The sequence below is a fragment of the Pseudorca crassidens genome, chromosome 13, assembly GCF_039906515.1.
Source record: "Pseudorca crassidens isolate mPseCra1 chromosome 13, mPseCra1.hap1, whole genome shotgun sequence".
Lineage (NCBI taxonomy): Eukaryota > Metazoa > Chordata > Mammalia > Artiodactyla > Delphinidae > Pseudorca > Pseudorca crassidens.
The window spans coordinates 30519292-30539362 of record NC_090308.1 but is presented as its reverse complement, the minus strand read 5'-3'; the positions used below and the strand labels follow the sequence as shown (position 1 = coordinate 30539362).

General features: G+C 37.5%; 1 protein-coding gene across 3 annotated transcripts in view; it reads left to right on the top strand.

The window, feature by feature from the left end:
- The window catches only part of ENPP1 (ectonucleotide pyrophosphatase/phosphodiesterase 1), a 100860-nt gene extending 81255 nt beyond the window's left edge, over nucleotides 1–19605 (top strand). For all 3 annotated transcript variants that reach the window (XM_067702074.1, XM_067702073.1, XM_067702072.1), the window contains exons 17-25: nucleotides 558–645; nucleotides 2115–2284; nucleotides 3121–3172; nucleotides 4539–4693; nucleotides 6235–6364; nucleotides 7438–7518; nucleotides 8351–8483; nucleotides 10084–10246; nucleotides 11835–19605. In XM_067702074.1, the coding sequence (XP_067558175.1) occupies nucleotides 558–645; nucleotides 2115–2284; nucleotides 3121–3172; nucleotides 4539–4693; nucleotides 6235–6364; nucleotides 7438–7518; nucleotides 8351–8483; nucleotides 10084–10246; nucleotides 11835–12005 (1143 nt within the window). In that variant the 3' untranslated portion in view covers nucleotides 12006–19605. The remainder of the gene's footprint in view (nucleotides 1–557; nucleotides 646–2114; nucleotides 2285–3120; nucleotides 3173–4538; nucleotides 4694–6234; nucleotides 6365–7437; nucleotides 7519–8350; nucleotides 8484–10083; nucleotides 10247–11834) is intronic.
- Nucleotides 19606–20071: the final 466 nt, after the last annotated feature.

The window sequence follows — 20071 nt, the reverse complement described above, 5'->3', positions numbered from 1 at the left end:
GTGAAAAGATATCATAGTTATGTTTCAAATAAAGATAATGCCGGGAATTCCCTGGTGGTCCAGTGGTTAGGACTCCGTGCTCTCACTGTTGAGGGCCTGGGTTCAATCTCTGGTCAGGGAAGTAAAATCCCACAAGCTACGCAGCGCGGCCGCCCCCAAAAATAATAATGCCCTCCATTTACCTGGCACTTTAAAAATTTCAAAATATACTCATAATAATTTTCTGATTTGATCCCTACGGCACTGTGTGTGGTGGGAAGAATGAGATTTAGATCCCATTTCACAGTTGAAAAAAGATTTCATCATCATTCTGTTCTGATTGTCACGTTAGGAATTATAATGCAGTTAAGAAAAAACCTAGATGTCCTTGGATTAAAAGTGCAACAGGTGTTAAAATAATATCCTAGAAAGTCCACTGGGCACAGTATTTTTCCACTTACCTTAATATAACCAGTTTATATATGTACAATGGGGAAGATATAAAATACCTCTTTGGTGACCAACTCCATACATAACTGAAATGAGTAGATAAACTGTTTCTTTTCTGGCCAACGTAGGCCCTCTTTATTGGCTACGGACCTGGATTCAAGCATGGCATTGAAGTTGACTCCTTTGAAAATATTGAAGTCTATAACTTAATGTGTGGTAAGTGTGAACAGGCATCTTTTCTCCCTTCTGAACACAGAGCTGGGATAGGATTATCAAAAGTAGGTCACATGTTGGGCACCTTTCTGGAAGTGATGATATGGCAAGACAGACCCTTATATTTCCACCTTTCTTCTTCCTGACCTAGAGTCATTGAAAAAATGTGCAGAACATAATCATCTGATGACTGACCTGTTCCTTCCACTAGACTGCACAGTGGTAAAGTACAGCACTCAGAGTAGGGAGGTCTGTACATCCCAAGCGCCCAGTACTTTGCCAGGCCCTGGACTTCATTAAATGACAGTTGAACCAGATCAGGGTGGAAGCCAGAGAAAAGAGTTTGGGGTTGTGAAAGGTAGACAAAACAGGTGGATCCTCTGGTAGCAATAATAGTTGAATGGATGGCAATGTCAAGGTTATAGAAATGGAGGAGGACATATTGAATATGTTCTTAGTTGACTCTGTACCTTCCAAATTAGTACTTTTATGGTTGAGTATTGCATTTTAAATATTACTTCCTTTTTCTGATAACAATACTGGGCATTTGTAAAACCTTAAATATGTTCTAAGTATAATTATTTTAGTGAGAGCCTGTATACTTAAATGAGTTAGTATATCCTAAAGCACTTAAACAGTGCCTGGCATATAATAAGCGCTTTAGTGTATAAGTGTTTGCCATCATTATTTTCAAGAGCGTGAGTCTTAGACTTGGACAGAGCTGGTTTTGAATCCTAGGTCTACTACATTAGTAGCTTGAAATCTTGAGCTAAGCACTCTGGTTACAGGCACACCTTAGAGAAATCGCAGGTTCAGTTCTACACCACCGCAGTAAAGTGAATACTGTAATAAAGCAAGTCACGTGATTTTTTTGGCTTCCCAGTGCATATAAAAGTTACATTTATATTATACTGTAGTCTATTAAGTGTGCAATAGCTTCTGTCTAAAGAAACAATGTACCTACCTTAATTAAAAAGTACTTTATTATTAAAACATGCTAACCATCATCTGACAATGTGGGGTTGCCACAAACCAATTTGTAAAAAATGCAGTGTCTCTGAAGTGCAGTAAAATGAAGTACAGTGAAACGACTCTGCCTGTACTCATCTACCAGGTATTGTCAATAACTTATTCAATTGTTTTGAGGATTAAGTAAGAAAAATATATTAGCGTACTGATCGGCATATAGTAAGCATTCAACGGGAGATAACTATATTTATTGTATACATTAAAATTTAGAAATTTTTATAGCGAAGTACAGCATGCGTATCAGTATTTCCATTGAGAATAGCATGGTCATAAATACTCTACAACCTAAGAGAGAGAGAGTTATAGTTTTATTTTAGGTACAGAGTTAAGGACTCTTAAATAGATTCGGCTTTAAAAGATAAAATTCGTAGTGCAAGTCTACTATTTGTTTAGTTTTGAAATTTCTAAGTAAATCTTTATTTACCATTCTTGAAATTATGCAGATTTACTGAATTTGACACCAGCTCCTAATAATGGAACTCATGGAAGCCTTAACCACCTTCTAAAGAATCCTGTTTATACCCCAAAGCATCCCAAAGAATTCCGCTCCTTGGTCCAGTGCCCCTTCACAAGAGCCCCCAGGGAGAGCCTTGGTTGCTCGTGTGATCCCTCGGTAAGTAGTCCCAAGAAGTTTAGCCCAGTGGGTATGATTTTTTAACACCCTCTGCATAGCATATGTTGTAGAAATACATAATGATTAAATTAAAATTTATGAGTGGGAGTAAACATATATTTATTTTCAATTCCAGTGACACGTGCCGACCGTCTTATTATTTATTTTTGCTGCTCCGGGTGTTTGCACTCTCGCTCTATTTTTATCCCCCTGTGTCGAGACTTGAATTGGCTGCAGGCTGGGAGAGGTCTAGCCGAGTCCTGAAATGTCCTGAATCCCAGAATCCGTGCTGATATCCTAGCAGTGAGGTCTTTTATGAACCAATCACAATATTCCTTTTCTAAAATACATCCCAACCTATTTTAAATTTAGAGGGAAAATATCAGTTTTTGGCATGAAATGGATTTATGACACTTTTCCTTTTTTACTCCTATCATAATATACAGTTGTTGTAAGGAGATGAAAATATATGACAAGTTATGAACAAAATTGATAGTGTCCATAAAAATAGACATTTGAGTAGTTCATCTTATGCTTTCCATTTTGTTTTAGGTTTAATTTAGACTTGTATAAAGACTGTTAGAGTAGAGATAAGAATTATAAAGCAGCAAGTACATTCTTGTTTTCGATGACTTGTGTTATGCTATGCTAACAATTTTGTCTTTTTGCAACTGTTATCCCTATTCTTTTATCTCTTCTTCAAAAAAAATAACTTTCACTTGCACAGAATGATTTTAAATTTATCTTTGTTCTATGGAGGAATACTGTAAAATCCATTTATTACAAAATGAAAGCATGTTTCTCAGTCCTTAAAAATTGTATCATTAATTTTTTAGATTTTGCCAATTGTGGATTTTCACACACAGTTGAATCTGACAATGGCAGAAGGTAAGGCATGCTTAGTCTTGAGCCTGGGATGTGGAAGCAAGCTTTTTCTCAACAATGTGAACCACAGAATTAGTTTTGGGTCATTGTTTGGGAATAACCAACAAAATAAGGTGGTAATGGAGGACCACCTGAAGAACCGGAGAGATTTCTTTGCTTGATAGTCTAGACTATTAGTCATAAGGAAAGAAGGCGTGTTTACAGTGGAAACAGCATGTAATATAATTAGTGGAAGCTGAATCACTCTTTATGAACTTAGTGGAGTGTTTTGAGATTTTGAAGATATTTATAGGTTTATACACTATTATAATAATAGAGCCTCAGATTTCCATTTAAAATACCCATTAGCTTTCTATCTTACCTAATTCTTAGTTAATTATAAGGGAGTATAAATTGATTTATTTATCTAAAGTTATTTCTTTATAACTTTTGAATGAAAGTTAAGAATATGCAGGCAGCTGATGAAATGTGGATATTAAGTATCACTTTGACACAGTCTCTGACCCTTAAGTTACTTGGCTCACAGCTTTTTCTTGCTGGAATAAAAAGGTGAATTATGCATTCATATATGCAGAATGAATGAAGTTCTGCATTCATTTATATGAATGAAGTTCTGTTCATATAGAACTTCTCTATATAAAATCTCTGTAAATGTTCAGATTAGAGAAATCTCTGATGGCCCCATGGTGGCAAAGTTTTGTGGTGAAAAGTGACACCTTGGAACTGAGCAGATATGGGTTTGAATATGAGCTTAGGAACCGTATGTCCATTGAAAAAGCATTTACTCCCTATAAATTGCTGTTTTCTCATCTATAAAATGGGCATATAACCTTAATTCTTAGGGCTCTATAAGAATTAAATTCAATGATGTATACAAAGAACTAAAAAAGCATCTGATGCTTGGAAAAAGGGGCAGTAAACGGTGTACATACTATTGTTGTTTCATTCAGTGTAGTCTCATCATTTCAGTTTTGAACTTTTGCTTTCCAGGTACACACATCATCCAGAAAATTTTCCTTCTGTAGTGTACCCTGGAAAATAAGTAATAAAGACAATGTTAAAGTATTTTAGTAATATAATTTAAGTCCTAATTGCTGAAATTCCTAGCAATTTCATGTAGTGTCTTGTGATATCTTAGTATTACATTGATCTTTCAGAATCTTCATAGGCAAAAACTGCAGTGAACTCCTTTTATTGTAAATTGTTTATAGTTCTGCTCTTTGTAATTAGTTTAATTTTATAGTTACAAATAATTTTTCAATAGGGTTAAGTAGAGGAAAGAATTAGATCAGTGTATCATTATGTATTATCATATCATGCACACTAAGTATATTTGAATGGTGGTTTCATTTTCCCCCTATGACCCAAGAGAAGGCCATTAAGCGTGGCACTCTACCTTATGGAAGACCCAGAGTTCTCTGGAAGAACAGCACTGTCTGTCTGCTTTACCAGCACCAGTTTGTGAGTGGTTACAGCCATGACATCCTGATGCCCCTTTGGACAGCCTACACCGTCGACAGAAATGCAAGTATTTGTCACCTCTTTTTCTCTGTGTGGTTATTTTATATTATCATTAAGCAAAACATTGAAAGCATAGTTTCTCACTGTCAATCTTGGCTCTGTAATCAGTTCCCAAATTAGAAGATCACTGAACTGAGAGTCAGAAAAATTAGATTCTGGTTCTAGCTCTGCTGCTAACTAGCTATGTGACTTTGACACTCAGAGCAAACTTCTTTTGTGAAATGAGGGTGTGCAGTGAAGATTTCTCCCTTGCTTTTGTTTTTTCTCAGTTTTAATATTTGATGATTCTAATTTCTAATTTAATGAACTCAGTTTTACAATCAATTTATCTCAAAATACATAGCTGTGTAAGTACAAGGATCTCCCTTGGCTGCCCAAATCGTAGGGGGTCCTCAGTGATGGAGAAGGCCATTAAAGTTCACTTACCTCACTGTGTGTACCACCTATAGGAAGACATCCACACCAAACCAGGGAGAGGTCAGGGATCCTGTCTACCACTCAGGCTAGAAGAGTTTGACTTTGAAAGAAGTAGGGGAAAATATCCCAGAATAAGACCACCATTCCCCCTCACTCTCATCCCTTGGGTGCAGTGGTAGAAAGATAAATGATGAAGGAAATAGGCCTTGAGAAAGAGAATGGGGGGAGGAGATGAGATTTAGATCTTATCCGGAAGTGAAGTTTTAAACTAGGCTGACCAGATTTTCAAAAACTGAAAATGTCTGGCAAGCTATAGGATGCCCTTAAGGGATGGAAAGGGGATTTGAGAGAGCTTAGTTGACTGTAGCAGTTAGATTTTAAAAACAGAGTTTTGTTACTACTCACTAAGACTGCTAAATAAAAAGATAGGGAGACGTGTATATATATGTAATTTCGGTATATTGAATACACACAGACATTTCACATATTAACATGTTTTTACCTTAATTTGATTTTTAATTTTTAAAGAGCATCTTCAAACACTTTAAACACATTTTACTTGACTTTGTAGTATATAGCAGTTTACCCAGTGTTTTGTAGGTCCCCATCCTATTTATTATTGTTTAATACCTTAATTATGGTGTTCTTGGACTCTGAATTTTCAGTCTTCTTATATAATGAAAGCTGCAAAAATTCAGAGTCATCACTACTCCTGAGATTTTCATATTGAATTGCTGTTCAGTGGCTTTTCTCCACCCCTAAGCCCCACTACTTTTGTTGTTGTGGCTGTGTTGGATATGAAAGAGTCTGATCTCTAAAAATCAGCAATTCACTACACAAAAGTTTGAAACTGAGTAGACAAAAACATTAGAAACAAAATTAGCACAACATAGTAGGAAAATATTTGCACATATATGATTAATACCCTAATATTTTAAAGAGTTCTTACACTTCGGTTAGAAGCAAGATGAATACTCTCGCAGAAAAATGGAAGATGGTGAAGGACATGAACTGACAGCCAGAACTCCATGATTTTATGTTGTGGTTCACCTTTAACTATTTATAAAACTCTCTCTTTTTCTTCCGTATGCCTGATCCCTGATGGTCCTTTTCATTTTGTTCTTCAGGATAGTTTCTCTACAGAAGACTTTTCCAATTGTCTTTACCAGGATCTCCGAATTCCTCTTAGACCTGTCCATAAATGTTCGTTTTATAAAAATAACACTAAACTGAGTTATGGGTTCCTTTCCCCACCACGTAAGTCTCTTCCTCTTTGGCCTTCCCTTTCCCTTATCTTCTCTCTCTCTTGCATTTCCTTTTCTTTCTTATGGGGCAGTGTACGTCTTGTTTATTTATTGGTGAAAACTGTGAATGGGAGATAGAACTATTAGGGAAAATTGTCAAGTGTCTAAAAACTTGAGTTTTGGAAACCTTTTTACTTTTGTTTGGAGGGTGATGGATTTAGTGCAGGCCCTGTAGGTAGAACATTCTTCACTTTTCTGCATTTCTTTTCAACAGAATTTGGGAAAACTCAGGTCAGAAGGATGCATCAGGGTTCTTAGGAAGGAGGTATCATTTTGTTGTTTGAAAAGAAGAATGTGACTTGTCAAAGAATTAGGTAAAGGGAGAGCCTAAGTGTGCTTGTTCTTTCACTGATACAAGGCCCCCAGGGAATGGCTTTTTTGGAAGTTAAGTGTTCTGTGTTTTCAAGTGGCAGACTTGTATGTGAATGAGAAGACAATTTGAATCTGTCCTAAAAAGGCAAAACTCAGACGCCTCCAGGTGCTCAAATACACTCAATATCCAATCGAGTCCCCAGAGCGAGCTTCTGAAGTCAGAACTTGGCTATTGCATTATAAAAATAGACAGGTCTAAGCCAGAAGTCCATACAAAGAAGCCTTGTACGGCATTTTGGGGCAGACATCCTGTGATGTTTTTTCTAGTTAGTAGGTGTTGTTCTGAAGCCAGATATTCTCTTTTTTTCTTTTCACTCTGAGAGAGTTTAAGGAAAGAAGATTGTTAACACTATATACTTTAGTTGAAATAAGGCAAATGAGGTAAAATTTGAATATGTTTAATTTGGGACCTTCATGTTAAAGATTCTGTTTCATTGATAAATTCATCTTGAAGAAGAAAAGATCCAAATATTTTGGTTTTTTTAAGGGACTTGACCAAACACACTGCATTTCCCCTTGACCCAGTACCTGGGAAAGTTTTACAAGTTTAAGATGATACTCAGCTGATGTTTTTAAATGCCTCCCATGAGAAAGTATAATTCCTGGTGTTATTTGTGAAGAATGAAATAGTTGACCTTGTTATTTTCTTTGTAGAATTAAATAAAGGTTCAAGTCAAGTACATTCTGAAGCATTGCTTACTACTAATATAGTGCCCATGTACCAGAGTTTTCAAGGTAAAAAATTTTAATCTTATATCTCATAATTTCAATGAATTTCCCTAAATTATAGGTATGATTTATATGTAATAAGACTGATGCTGTAAATTAAATGACTAAACATCAGATATGTTCTTATAGGTTTAACTTTGAGAATACCAGTACATAAAAAATTCTACAAGTATTAGAATTATGGTATATTCCTATAGTTATTATTATGCTTTGTACTTAAGTGTTTACAAGCATTTCTGGTGGAAAAAGTGTGTAATGTTCTTCCTAAGTTATATAGCTAATACGGTCTACTAGCATATATTAAATTTCAGTCTGTTGTACTATTTAACTATTTGGAAGTTCTTGATAATTGTTTTTTATTTTAAAAGAAATAGATTTTACATCATTATTAATTATTGCAGTACTTGACTCTTATAAGAATAAATACACATTTATACTTTGTGACATAGAATTTCAAAATATAGAGCATACAAGGAAATTTTTACTCTAATTTACATCTAGAATGCTTTTGAATATTTCAGAAAAATTCAGATATTAACAATAAATTTGAATAACCTGCCTTGTTTGTGTTCATGATTTTTTTTTTATGCTTAATGATGATGTGTGATCACAGCTTCATGATAATGCCCATGTTTAAGGATGGCTGAAATAGAGTTGAATTCAGCATTTGCTGGTTAGTCCTTCCAAGGGCCAAAGCTGAACAGTGTATTTTTGGCCAAACTTGACTTTATCCCTAATTATGACAGATGCTAATTTGGAATCATGGTGTTGATTTATTTCACATGACAACATGGCGCCTTGTTCTTTTGAAACTATACTGTCCTCCTCCTTGTTTCAGTTACATGGCACTACTTTCACGGCACCCTACTGCAAAGGTATGCTGAAGAAAGAAATGGTCTCAATGTTGTCAGTGGTCCCGTCTTTGATTTTGATTATGACGGACATTATGATTCCCTGGAGACTCTGAAACAGTAAGAACGTATTTCATTTCCTCTTGAAAACAGCTCTCAAGTGAGATTACCATCCAGCTGAGTCAGCAGAACCTTTTCTATCTGATACTGTTCATATTTATGTACATGACATTTCTGATTACGCTGGAAGCCCCTTGAAATATCTGATTAATTTTGATGTTTTGCTCAGTGTTAAATATTTTTTAGATGAAAGTAGTGTTTATCGCCCACTCAGCTCAGATGAATAATTCTGTAGTTCCTATTAAATACTGAACTCTGCCTTTGTTAAGAAGATAACATCAGTGTTGAAAAATCTCTCTGTGTGGCTGTTGTTAAGATACTGTCTCAACTTGCATACTGCCAATTAGAAGATGAAGAATGATATAGTGTGGCTGGAGGCACCCCGAGTCAAGGAAGCAGAAGGCTTATAAAGCGGTAGTGCCCCAGGGTTGCCCCTGGTCTAATGTCACAGCTTTTAGCCAACTCTGCCGGGAGGGGAATGATACAGTGACCTTCTTGAGAAACCATCAGTGGTGCTGTTTTTATAAAGGAGAGGGGAAGAACATTTTAGAGACTAGTTAATCTTTATTAAAACAATAATTAACAATATTTTGGGGAGCAATTTTGTTGCTATTCAGACTGTAAGAAAAAGAGAGTGAAACATCCACTGAGGTTCAGCCCCTTTCTGAGAACCACTCTCTCAGGCAGATTTAGGGATTACTGTTTACACACATACACCTGTGACCACTTTAGTTTGTAAAATTACATTTTTCTTTTTGTTGTTTTTACTATATCCCTTGAGGCATAAGGGTCCCATGTAAATGCCTCAGAGATGACAGCAGTAGAGCGGGTAAAGAAGAGAACTTATACCTTTCCCATTCACAGCTTCAACCAGAGCGCTGTTTCCATCTATTTTATGTATCATGGTTCCACATACGATTATGTTTAAAAACAATGATACCACTACCTTAAATTTTGAAAGATGCTAAAATACCACCCAAACAAACCTAGGTTGTCTTTTTTTAAAATTTCAAACAAATCTAGTTTTGAGACCAAAGGAAATGGCAGAATTAAGGTGAGGTAAAAGTGTCACTTGGGACATCTTTGAGAATATGCTTCAATTAAAAAAAAAAAAGTTATGGGATAGGAAAGAAGATCCAGGTAAAACATAGGAGAGTTCATAGGTTCTCTGAAGGATCTAGAATAAAAAAGTCCCAGACCAGTTCTCTTTCACTCTCTGTTCATAACTGCCTAGAATATAAGAGACTATCAGTAATGCTTTAGAGTCTTGGTTGTACAAATTCAAAATTGATATTTTTCTCTTTAGTGTCTCAATTTCAGTTTGTTAATGTAGAATTACCCCCCAAAATCCAAAGTTTAATAAATTTCTATAGAAAATCACATTATTTGGATTGTGTTTAGCTGTCTTCTAATTCTTATTCTTTCTCCATCTGGCAGAAAATGTTGAGGTATTATGATAACTAGCTTCTTACAGTATGTTTAATTATTTGACTGAATTTTATTTTGGGATGTGTTGTATTAACAATATACTTGAGTGAAATATTCAATAAGAGGAAGATAGTTATTTCTTTCTTAAAGTGAATATTACCATATTTTACAGAAACAGCAGAATCATCCGTAATCAAGAAATTCTGATTCCAACTCACTTCTTCATTGTGCTAACAAGTTGTAAAGATACATCTCAGACTCCCTCACAGTGTGAAAATCTAGATACCTTGGCTTTCATTTTGCCTCACAGGACTGATAACAGTGAGAGCTGTGCTGTAAGTAACCTTTTTAAATTTACCTTAAACATTGATACATAAATATGTTTGTGTGTGTCATATCTAACATAACTGGTACATACATGTACTTCGAAATTATAGGGTGGTTTTAAATTTGACCCTCTAAGATGACATATCTTCAGAGAAGATCATTCTTGTCTGTTAAAAGCACTAACAGTAAGATCAAAATGTCAAAACTTAGTGACTTCGTATGGCTTAGCCATTAAATCCATGTATGAATTCTGGGCTCTTCCCTGCAAAAAAAGGCAGCAATAGACTTATGCTTACATTTCACTGACCACAGTGATGTTAAGTGCCATGAATTAGGCATTGAGTTCCTTTTCCATCTGTACATTCCAAAAGCTATGGTACCGATACCTTAAATACAAGCGTTTAACAAATTCTATAATGGCAGTGTAATTAGAAGACACTAAATATTGAACGTGATCCAGAAAGAGGATTATTTGAAGGTGTATCACACATACTCACAGAAATGGTGACTAAGGATTAGCTGGATATTGGCCTGAGAGAACAGATCCCTTGTGTGTACTTTTTATTTATTCCTGTAAATATTGGAACAGATGGCAGATATCTACTGGCCAAGTAGTCTATTGAGTCAGAGAGTGAGGACTGCTGCCGAGGAGGAGACCGAGTGGAGCAGCAGTTTTGGGTAGTGGATGATTGGAGGCTAATGGGAAAGTGGAAATTATTGGTCTGTTCCTTTTTATGTGAAACGTCTATATTTGCCATTTCCAACTAACAATATCTTAAGGGTACATGAACCTTTATTGAAGTATGCCTTTAAAGTATAATCATAGCACACCAACCAGTGGATATATTCTTCATCTGACTTTCTCCAGTAGCCATTTTCAGAAAAATGTATACCAGCACATGGATGTATGATTTCCATCCCTATTACCTGCCTTAGCTACCATCTCTGCTGCCATGTGCCAGAGCCTAAGGCTTTAATTCTTTTTCGATCTCGTATTAGCTAAAACTTCACCACCTCACCAGAAATGAAAGTGCGTTTTACCACTTCCCCTAATCCTTTCTTCATCGCAACCACATAGATAACTGATTCGGATAAGAACTAGCGTTTGTACAGTGCGTTTGCACACATCATTACATTTGATCTTCAGAGTAACCCAGTAAGGAGGGTGCAGGTAAGAGAATTAGGATTCAGATGTTAAATAACTTGCCTCAGTTTACCTGGTAGGATAATGGTAGAAACAGGACTTGAATCCAAGTTTCTTTATGCTAATTTCCATATTCTTTCTACATGGCATGTTGCTTCTGTTTTCTAACATCTTTTAACCCCATACTGTTGACGTTTCTTGCACCAAAGTAATAGAGGAACATCTGTTCCACATATACTTTTCCCAGATTTGATACATCTATTAAACAAGCATGCATGGTACGTATTAGATAGCGAGCTACTCAAGAGGGGATTGTGCCTAACAACTGTCGTGGTATATGCCATTTAAAAGCCAAGGTGTCACGGCTGATTAAAATGGGGGAGATGGAAAGTTCATAGGGAAGGTTAATTGACTGCTCTCCAGTGACTTTTCTTCCTTTCCCACGCTCATAGCATGGGAAGCATGAATCCTCATGGGTTGAAGAGTTGTTGGGGCGACACAGAGCTCGAATCACAGATGTTGAACACATCACTGGACTCAGCTTCTATCAAGAAAGAAAAGAGCCAATTTCAGACATTTTAAAGTTGAAAACACATTTGCCAACCTTTAACCAAGAAGGCTGATGTTTTTTATTCCAAAACCACGCCGTAAATCTTTTTGAAAGAACCTTCTATTTTATACATCCTCTATTTACACTATTGCATTGTTTGGAGACTGTTGACCAGAGTTAGAACTGGGAATCCTCTTGTGATACACAACCATCTCAGGGAAACTTGTGGCCTCCGCATAACAGTAGGAAAGTGTTCCTATTGAGTCACGCACGTGTCTGAATGTGTAAGAATTGTTCAGATTTGGGAATAAAGACAGACCATACCTAAAACTGCTCTTCTACTTCTCTTAAGGGCAGAAGTAGCTGTGAACATTCTCTGGACACCAGATGTTTGAATCTTACTATCATTAATAAACTTCTATGTTGCTGGCAAACACTACACTAATGAGTAGGATTGGAATAGGCCATGTTGCATTCGTTTCTTCATAAGAATTGAAAAGTGATTCTGGATTCTTTTTAACTTGGAGTTTATTTTAATTTTAATCATAAAAGTTAATGGAAGCAACAATATTTGAGGCCCCATTTCTATCTTTTCTGTACAGCCCCTCAAAAGCCAAAGTATGTAATCCTGTGTTGTTTTTTAACTGTGACTGGGCTTCTTCAGATTTAATGATTCTTTCAAGTTAAACTTTGAGGGAAGACCTGTATTGAGTACATCTTTTTTATAAAATTTTACTCAACATGTGTACCAAAGAAGAAAAATATTCCCATCCTTCTCACTGGTATTTAACATAGGTTGAAAATAACTCCCCAAATGGTGGTTTTAGACTGTTAAAAGTGTGTCTTGTCTTAATGAAGCTTCACAGAGCTTGTCAACTCATGCAAGGTGGCATTTTTCATCCAGATAGTAGGAATGTTTTCCTCTGTGCACAAAAACCGATGCTACCAGCAGCAGAGCTATACTGTTCTGAGCTGTTCATTTTGAAGTTCCATTGATTTGAAGAGAATGTGTTACCATCGTTTTATATCTTCTCGGTAGTCATGATAAATGAACTTGATTTCTCTGCTTCGTAGACTATACCCTTTAGTACCAACCTGTGGACTTTCAAAAGCTACATTCACTTTTAGGCTACTTGGGTCTGATATAAGTGCTATATTAATTCAACAAAGATCTGTATTTGTCCTTCATATGATACTTGTTCTTCAAAAGCATAGGGGCCACAAAGACCTAATTTAGATAATACAATTTGCATCTGAAAATTATTTACTAATTTAGAAAGTCTCATTGGTTTTGTTTTAGTCCCACAGATCCCTGAGGTTCTGTATATTTTTTTTTCCCCAGTCTGTTTTTTTCTTTGTTGTTCATATTGGGTAATTTCTATTTTTCTATCTACAAGTTCACGGATTCTTTCCTCTGTCTAATCCATTCTGCTGTTGAGCCCACCCACTGATTTTTATATTTCAGCTATTGTGTTTTTTTATTTCTAAAATTTCCATTTGATTCTTCTTTGTAGCTTTTATTTCTTTGCTGAGAAATTTTATCTCTTTGCTGAGACTTTCCATTTTTGCATTTGTTTCAAACATGTTCATAATTGCTTCCTGAAGATTTTTATGATGGCTGTTGTAAAATCCTTGTCAGATAATTTCTACGTGTGTCATCTTTGTGTTCGCATCTATTGTCTTTTTTCATTCAAAAAGATTTTTCTGGTTCTTGTTGTAGTGAATGATTTTCAGCTGAAACCTGGGTATTTTAGGGATTATGTATGAAACTAGGGATCTTATTTAAACCTTCTGTTTTAGCTGACTTTCTCTGTCATCACCCTAGCAGGGGAATTGGGGGCACTGTTTCATTATTGCCAGGTTCCTTACGCAGCCTCTATTGACATGGGGTAAGAGGGGACCCTTGTTACTAGGCAGGGTGAGAATTCAGCTTCCCACTGGGTCTCCGTTGATGCTTCCCTGGCTGAGATGTGCAGGGCACCTTGTTACTGCCCCCATGTGGTCTCCACTGATGTTGTGGACAGGGGTGGCAGGGAAAACTTTATTATCACTAAGTTGGAATGAAATTACCAGTTTCCTACTCAGTCTTCTCTGATGCTATCCTGGCAGAGGACTTGGGGCACCTTTTCACAACCTGGCAAACCACTGTCTTTGCTGGCATGGGTGGGATCATGGTCTTTTATGTGGTGTGTAGTTGGAGTGGAGCAGTTACTGTTTTCTCCCTTGCTAGACCACTCCTCTTCTGGTCCTTTGGCTGGTGAGATAGCAGGCCTTTCTTGGGACTTCTTTTTGTCTGTACTCGTTGACATTTCCAGGTTACTGACTTCTTCAGCAACAAGTCTGGCATATATGAACTAAAAGAAAACCCAGCAGAACTCATTACAGTGTTGTTCCTTGGGTCCCGAGATCCCTAGCCTGTCTGCCTTCTCCTCTCCACCTTTCAGAATCTTCCTATGTTTGTTTTATATATAATAACGAAGATTTTTATCTGCACTTAGCAGAAGGATATCTACTTCTTTATAGAAGTGTCTCATTGATTTTTATATATTTTTCAAAACACATGCAGACACAGTTGCCTCTACGTAGAGCATCTTAGCAGATCTTAATCAAATGGATAGATGCCTTTCTCCGTTGCCAGACAGCAAGAATACAGAGAAAAGCGAGTTACGATCCTTCCAGTCTTGGTGAGAGAGAGGAGGCAGCAGAAGTGTAAGTGATCCCTAAAAGATGGTAAATGTTACAGTGGAGCCATGGGCAGGGTGCCAGGGAATACAGAGCAGGCACTGGGTCCTGCTTGGCAGTATCAGCAGTGGCTTCCCAGAGGTGGTAACGATTGGGCTAGGACTTGAAGGACGAATTGGAGCTCTGCAGGTGAACAGGTGAAAAAACGACATTCTAGCCTCCCTTGGGTGGATACATTTGGGGCATTTTTCCCTTGACTGCTACTTCCGATACTTTCTAGAAGTGTCACTGTGACCAACTTACAATATACAACTATTTCATTTTTCTCACTTTGTTAATCTCCCGTTCTTAAAGGAAATGTCAGACTATAAATTCTGGGCTGATTCTTTAAAGGAAAAGGCATCCACATCTGTTCCTGCTTAGCTTTCAGTTGCTCTTATACAATATGCTTTTTTTTTTTCCTCTTGTCTTGAAAGAGACCCTTTCTTGCACTCTTTCATCTACTTAAGACATGTGACTAGTCCTCAGTTTGAATGGTAAATTCACATGATCATATATGGAAATGTATGTATCCTACTTTTTTCAATAAAGGCTATTCTTTCCTTTTCAAATGCACAGCAAAACCTTTATTTATCCCTAATTTTGCTGCCATGCCTCCAGTCAGTACTTCTTAAATGAGGGTAAGTAACTCTCATGCATAATTTTCTAGCTGGTTAGTTTATTCATGGCAGAGCAAAAAATCAGGTGAAACCTAAAGATATTTCCAAGAATCAGAGAAAAGAGGGCAAACCTTAGGGGGAAGAAGGCGAATGTTCAGGTTCTAGCAGGGTAAGGAGGTATGCAGAGCATGGTTAGGCCACTTGGCCTGGTTGGTCCTGTTTAAGGAGATAAGACCCACCAGGATAGAGCTGAACCACTGAGTCCTCCAGGATAGGCTACGGCCACCCCCCCACCCCTTGACTATTTTCTGCCACTAGCTGCAATAACTGTCCAGCCCGGATCTGTGGGTACGTGTTTATCTGTAATTGAAACTGTTGTTTGAACTTGGAAACTAAATGTGATTATGCTTCACGCTGAAGCCTGTCACAGGAATTTGGTGTGTGGGTGCTTTCATAAGCACCAAGTTAAATTTTGTCATGGTTGTAGTCCAAGGGCATTTTCCCTGATTTTTTGGCCAGTCTAAATATTGTAAGGTAGGGAAAAAAAACCAAAAACCAAAAACCAAAAACTTCTATAGAATAAGTGTCTCTAAGCTAAGAAATGTGAATTTACAAATAAAAGCTGTATATACAGAATCTTGGCTGCTTTCCTGCCTGGATGTGGGTGTGTGTTTGGAGGGTGGGGTCAGGAAGGGCGGGTGGTGGTGTTTCTCCAGGGATTGGTGCTGGGTTGTAGACAAATAACTCCAGCTGTGTTGTCAGGAGGAGGAAAAAAGATCTGAAGTTCATTTCAGGTTCACAGAGTTAACCATTTCTGATTTGTGACCTATATCCTTGTTTGTGTTATTTTAATTACATTTAGTCATACTTCTAGGTAACAGCGAGTGACAGGCATATATAAATATCTTTCCAGTATTTCAAATGGTCTGAAACCAGGAGGAAAGTCTCCAACTTGTAACTTCCATAGATTTTTTTTCTACATAAAATTTTTGCATTTATCCTTTCTGTGATAGATAAATAATGAGTGAAAGAAAAGATATTTGCTAGAAATCATATCTGTACCAGTAACAGTAGAGGTATGAAATACGTTTTAGTGTACTAGAAATGAAAGAATCTCTGGAATAGGTATTATACCCATAGGATGGCAAAAGGAAGCAATGTAATCCTACCCCAACGTGGTTGTTTTAAATTTAACTTCATACTTTCACTCAAATCCTCAATTCAAGGGACTATTTGAGGATTTTAATAAAGATATCTAACACATTACTTTAAAAACTCATATCCAATTTCATTATATATCAGAAATTCAGAACTCAGAATCGACTTTGACTTTCACAGAATAGAGATACAAAACAATTCAATAAACATCCAGGAAATGAGATTTTTACATCTCTTGATAATTTTGTCCCATGATGTCCAGGTATTTTTCACTATCAAAAATCACTTAGATGGCATTGCGCTGGGTTTAAATAAAGGAAGCAAAACGGGTCTCAGAACTGAACGTTTATAAGCTAATAAAAACTCGAAACAATTTTAAATAAATGAGAACAAAATTTTCTCAGTCCAATGAGTAGATCTCATTGCTCAAATTTTCACAATTTAAAAAATCTCAAAATTCTCAATCATAAACTATTCTATACCTTGACACAATTTCACTCTTTTGAAGAGTTACTCACTTTTATTAAGGTCAAAACAGAAACAGGCTGGTAGATCTATGGGGCTTTTATTTGTGGACTTGTTTGTTTTTAAGATAACGCCACTTTTTAACTTAATAGCACACTTTAAGACACTGCAACTAGATTAGATTCAATTAGATCAAGATTGACAATAAATTTCAAAGCTGTGCTTACTCTGTGTCAAGGAATTAGGCATTAGAGATAAATTGGGGAATAGGACAGATGGGATGCCTGCACCCCTGGTACTTACTTATCAACCTCTTAAGTTCTAGCCCAATGCACATGTCCTTTTGAAACCTCGTCTCTATCCCGCTAAGGGATCGATCATGGGATCATACCCTCCTAGACTTTGGAGATTATAAATAGCACATGCCCTCAAGTCTAGACATTCTTAGGTAGTTGCACCCAACTGCCCATGTTCCATAACCTGGGCACAGTGTTGCTAGATGGCATTGAGACCTACTAAGAGATTGTCCCCAACCCCTCTCTTCCCCCACCACCCTGCCCCCCCCCCCATTCTAGGTCCAAATACATGGCTTGCTAAAGGCAACCTGTAACCATAAAAGGAAATAAAATGATTTTAAGGTGATGTGGTTATAGGTATAAGAGGATTGTTGGCTTCTACTTGGGCCTTCCAGGGAGGGACCTGGCAGGATTGTCTCCTAAAGAGAACACATTACCACAAACCATACAAGGAAAATGAGAAGTCCCAAGAAGCTGCATCATCTATACTTTTCCCAGCCTGTGATCTTCTGTTAAATTTGCTAAGACTGTATCCTTTGAGCTTATCTCCAAAAGCTATAACTTTGATGAGATATATGTTGAGTGATGTTGAATGTGCTCTTTCGCCAGGAGTGCAACTCTATACTGTGAGATTTCTTTCCTCCCAGTGGTTGTAACCGTCAAAGAAAATTAATCAGTCAATCTAAGAAAGAATTGGAAAATTTTATTGGAGCCAAATTTGAGGATTATAACCCGGGAAGAGCATCTCAGAAAGCTATGAGAACTCTTCTGCCTGTTAAAAGTCAAGACACAGTTTATATAAGTTTTTTGAGACAGATGGCTGTACATTAAATGATGTATTATTGACAGTTTACATAATCCAGATTTAAGTGCCATGATGGTGGGTCATGTGATCCTTTACAAGATTAAGAAGGAATGTTATCTTCTAAGGACTTGTCTTGTTGATGCTAGGAGAATGTTGCTGTTTATGGTTGAGCAGGTATTCCTGCTGAAGGGGAAGGTTTGGTAAATGCATAATGCTGATACACAATGCACAGTGGGGGGAGAGGGGAGGACAAAGGGCAGAAAAGAATTTTTATGTTTAAATTTTTCCTGTCTTGCCATAAATACGAATTTTATTTCACATAACTCTCATTTGGTATTTAGCATGTTTCTTAAATTGATATATTCCTTTCATGTATTTATTGTCTTGTCTGCAAAGTCATCTGTCACTGAGAACAGAAATAATCTTTATATCCTCTGTTTCTAGCACAATGCCTGGCACATAGTAGTTGCTCAATTTAAAGAATGCCCAGGTGAATAAAAACCAATGAGATGATCCTAGCAAAATATCCATTTAAGATAGCCAAGGAATCACAGGTTACAGAAATGCAGCTGGAGGACAATCACACTGAAATTAATTATTCTTTGCATCCCTAGTTTTTAAGCACCAGATGGAATTTTCAATAGGATATTTTTTAAAAAGAGTTCATCTATAGATACGTTTCTAGTGCACAACGCAGATTTTTAAAAAAAATAATAAACAAAAGATCAAGAATGCCTTTCAGGGATCATTCACAGTTGTTTCATTGACTACATCCTGTGGAGAGTATGATGTCTGGTGAACTGAAAACAAAACAAGGAACTCTTCAGAGTTTTGACATGTCAAACGAAAACCTCTCCGTAAAGCACACAGCATTTCTCCAGTAACAAGCTGCTGTCATAAACATTCAATGGCAAAGGTGAAGGTGCATGGGAGTGTCATCCATGCTATGTAGCCCAGGCCCCAGGAGCAAAAACTGTTTTTTTAACTATACAGGCTAGTTGTGTTTTATCAACAGGCTGCCACAAAGGCCTGGGGCAAACCAGACTGAACTGGCTTGATCCAAGATGGTGGACAAAGTAGGCTAAATGTCACCACTTTCCTTGCCTTGATTTATCTCTGTGTTTCCATACCAACACCTGAAAGCTGAAAGACACTTCCCCTGACTCATCTCTGCTTGTTTCAAAAGTACCTGGTGTTGGGCAGAGGTGCTTTGCAGCTGTACTAGGAGAGATACATGCTTTGAGAGATACACAGTGGTCAGCTGCTCCAGACCTGGCCCTGACTTGACCACAGGACCGCACCTGTGCAGATGAAACCTGGAGGAGTCTAAGAGTTACCTTTGCTTCATCCCCATGCTAAGATCTTCGCCCAACGGGGGCATTTGTACTCTGCTTGCACAATTGGTGCCGTGTGCAAAGGAGTGTGGAAGACCGCGCATGCCTGGGGTTCCCCTGGAAATCTCCACCCCTTTCCTAGTGCCCTGATGACCTGTCTGACCCTTAAGATTGCCTTACTCCCCTCCCTTAGAGGAGATGGTGCCTTTAGAGCATGAGCTCCCCTTCTCCATTCTCTGGCCATTGAATAAAAGCCTGTCTTGCTTGCACCAAACTCAGTTTCATTATTGGCAGCGCGAACCTGAGTGGGAAAGAAGCCCCTGACCGAGCTCGGGGGTGGCGGTGGGGGGGGGGCCTTGGTTCAGCTAGGGCCCCAAGAGGGAGCCTGACATCTCATACAGGAGAATATCTTAGTTCTCATGTTCATCAACTCCAGGTAACACCTTCTGCTGTGGGGGAAAGCAAATCAGCCTGGAAGAAATAGGTAGGTGGCAGCAACCACACGAGAGCTTCTGGAACAGACAGCCTTCAGGCAACGTCCCTTTACCAAAGAGGAGAGATTTTCCTCTTTCCCACACCTTCCTTCTATCTTTGAAATTTAGGGCAATGGAATCTAGCATTGGCTAAGATAGTAGTGAACCAAGAAGTGTTAGAGGCGGGTGAAATCATCCCATCCATCTCTGATGGAAGGTTGACAAATGATTAAACTTAAATTTAAGTTTAATTTAAATTCAAATAAC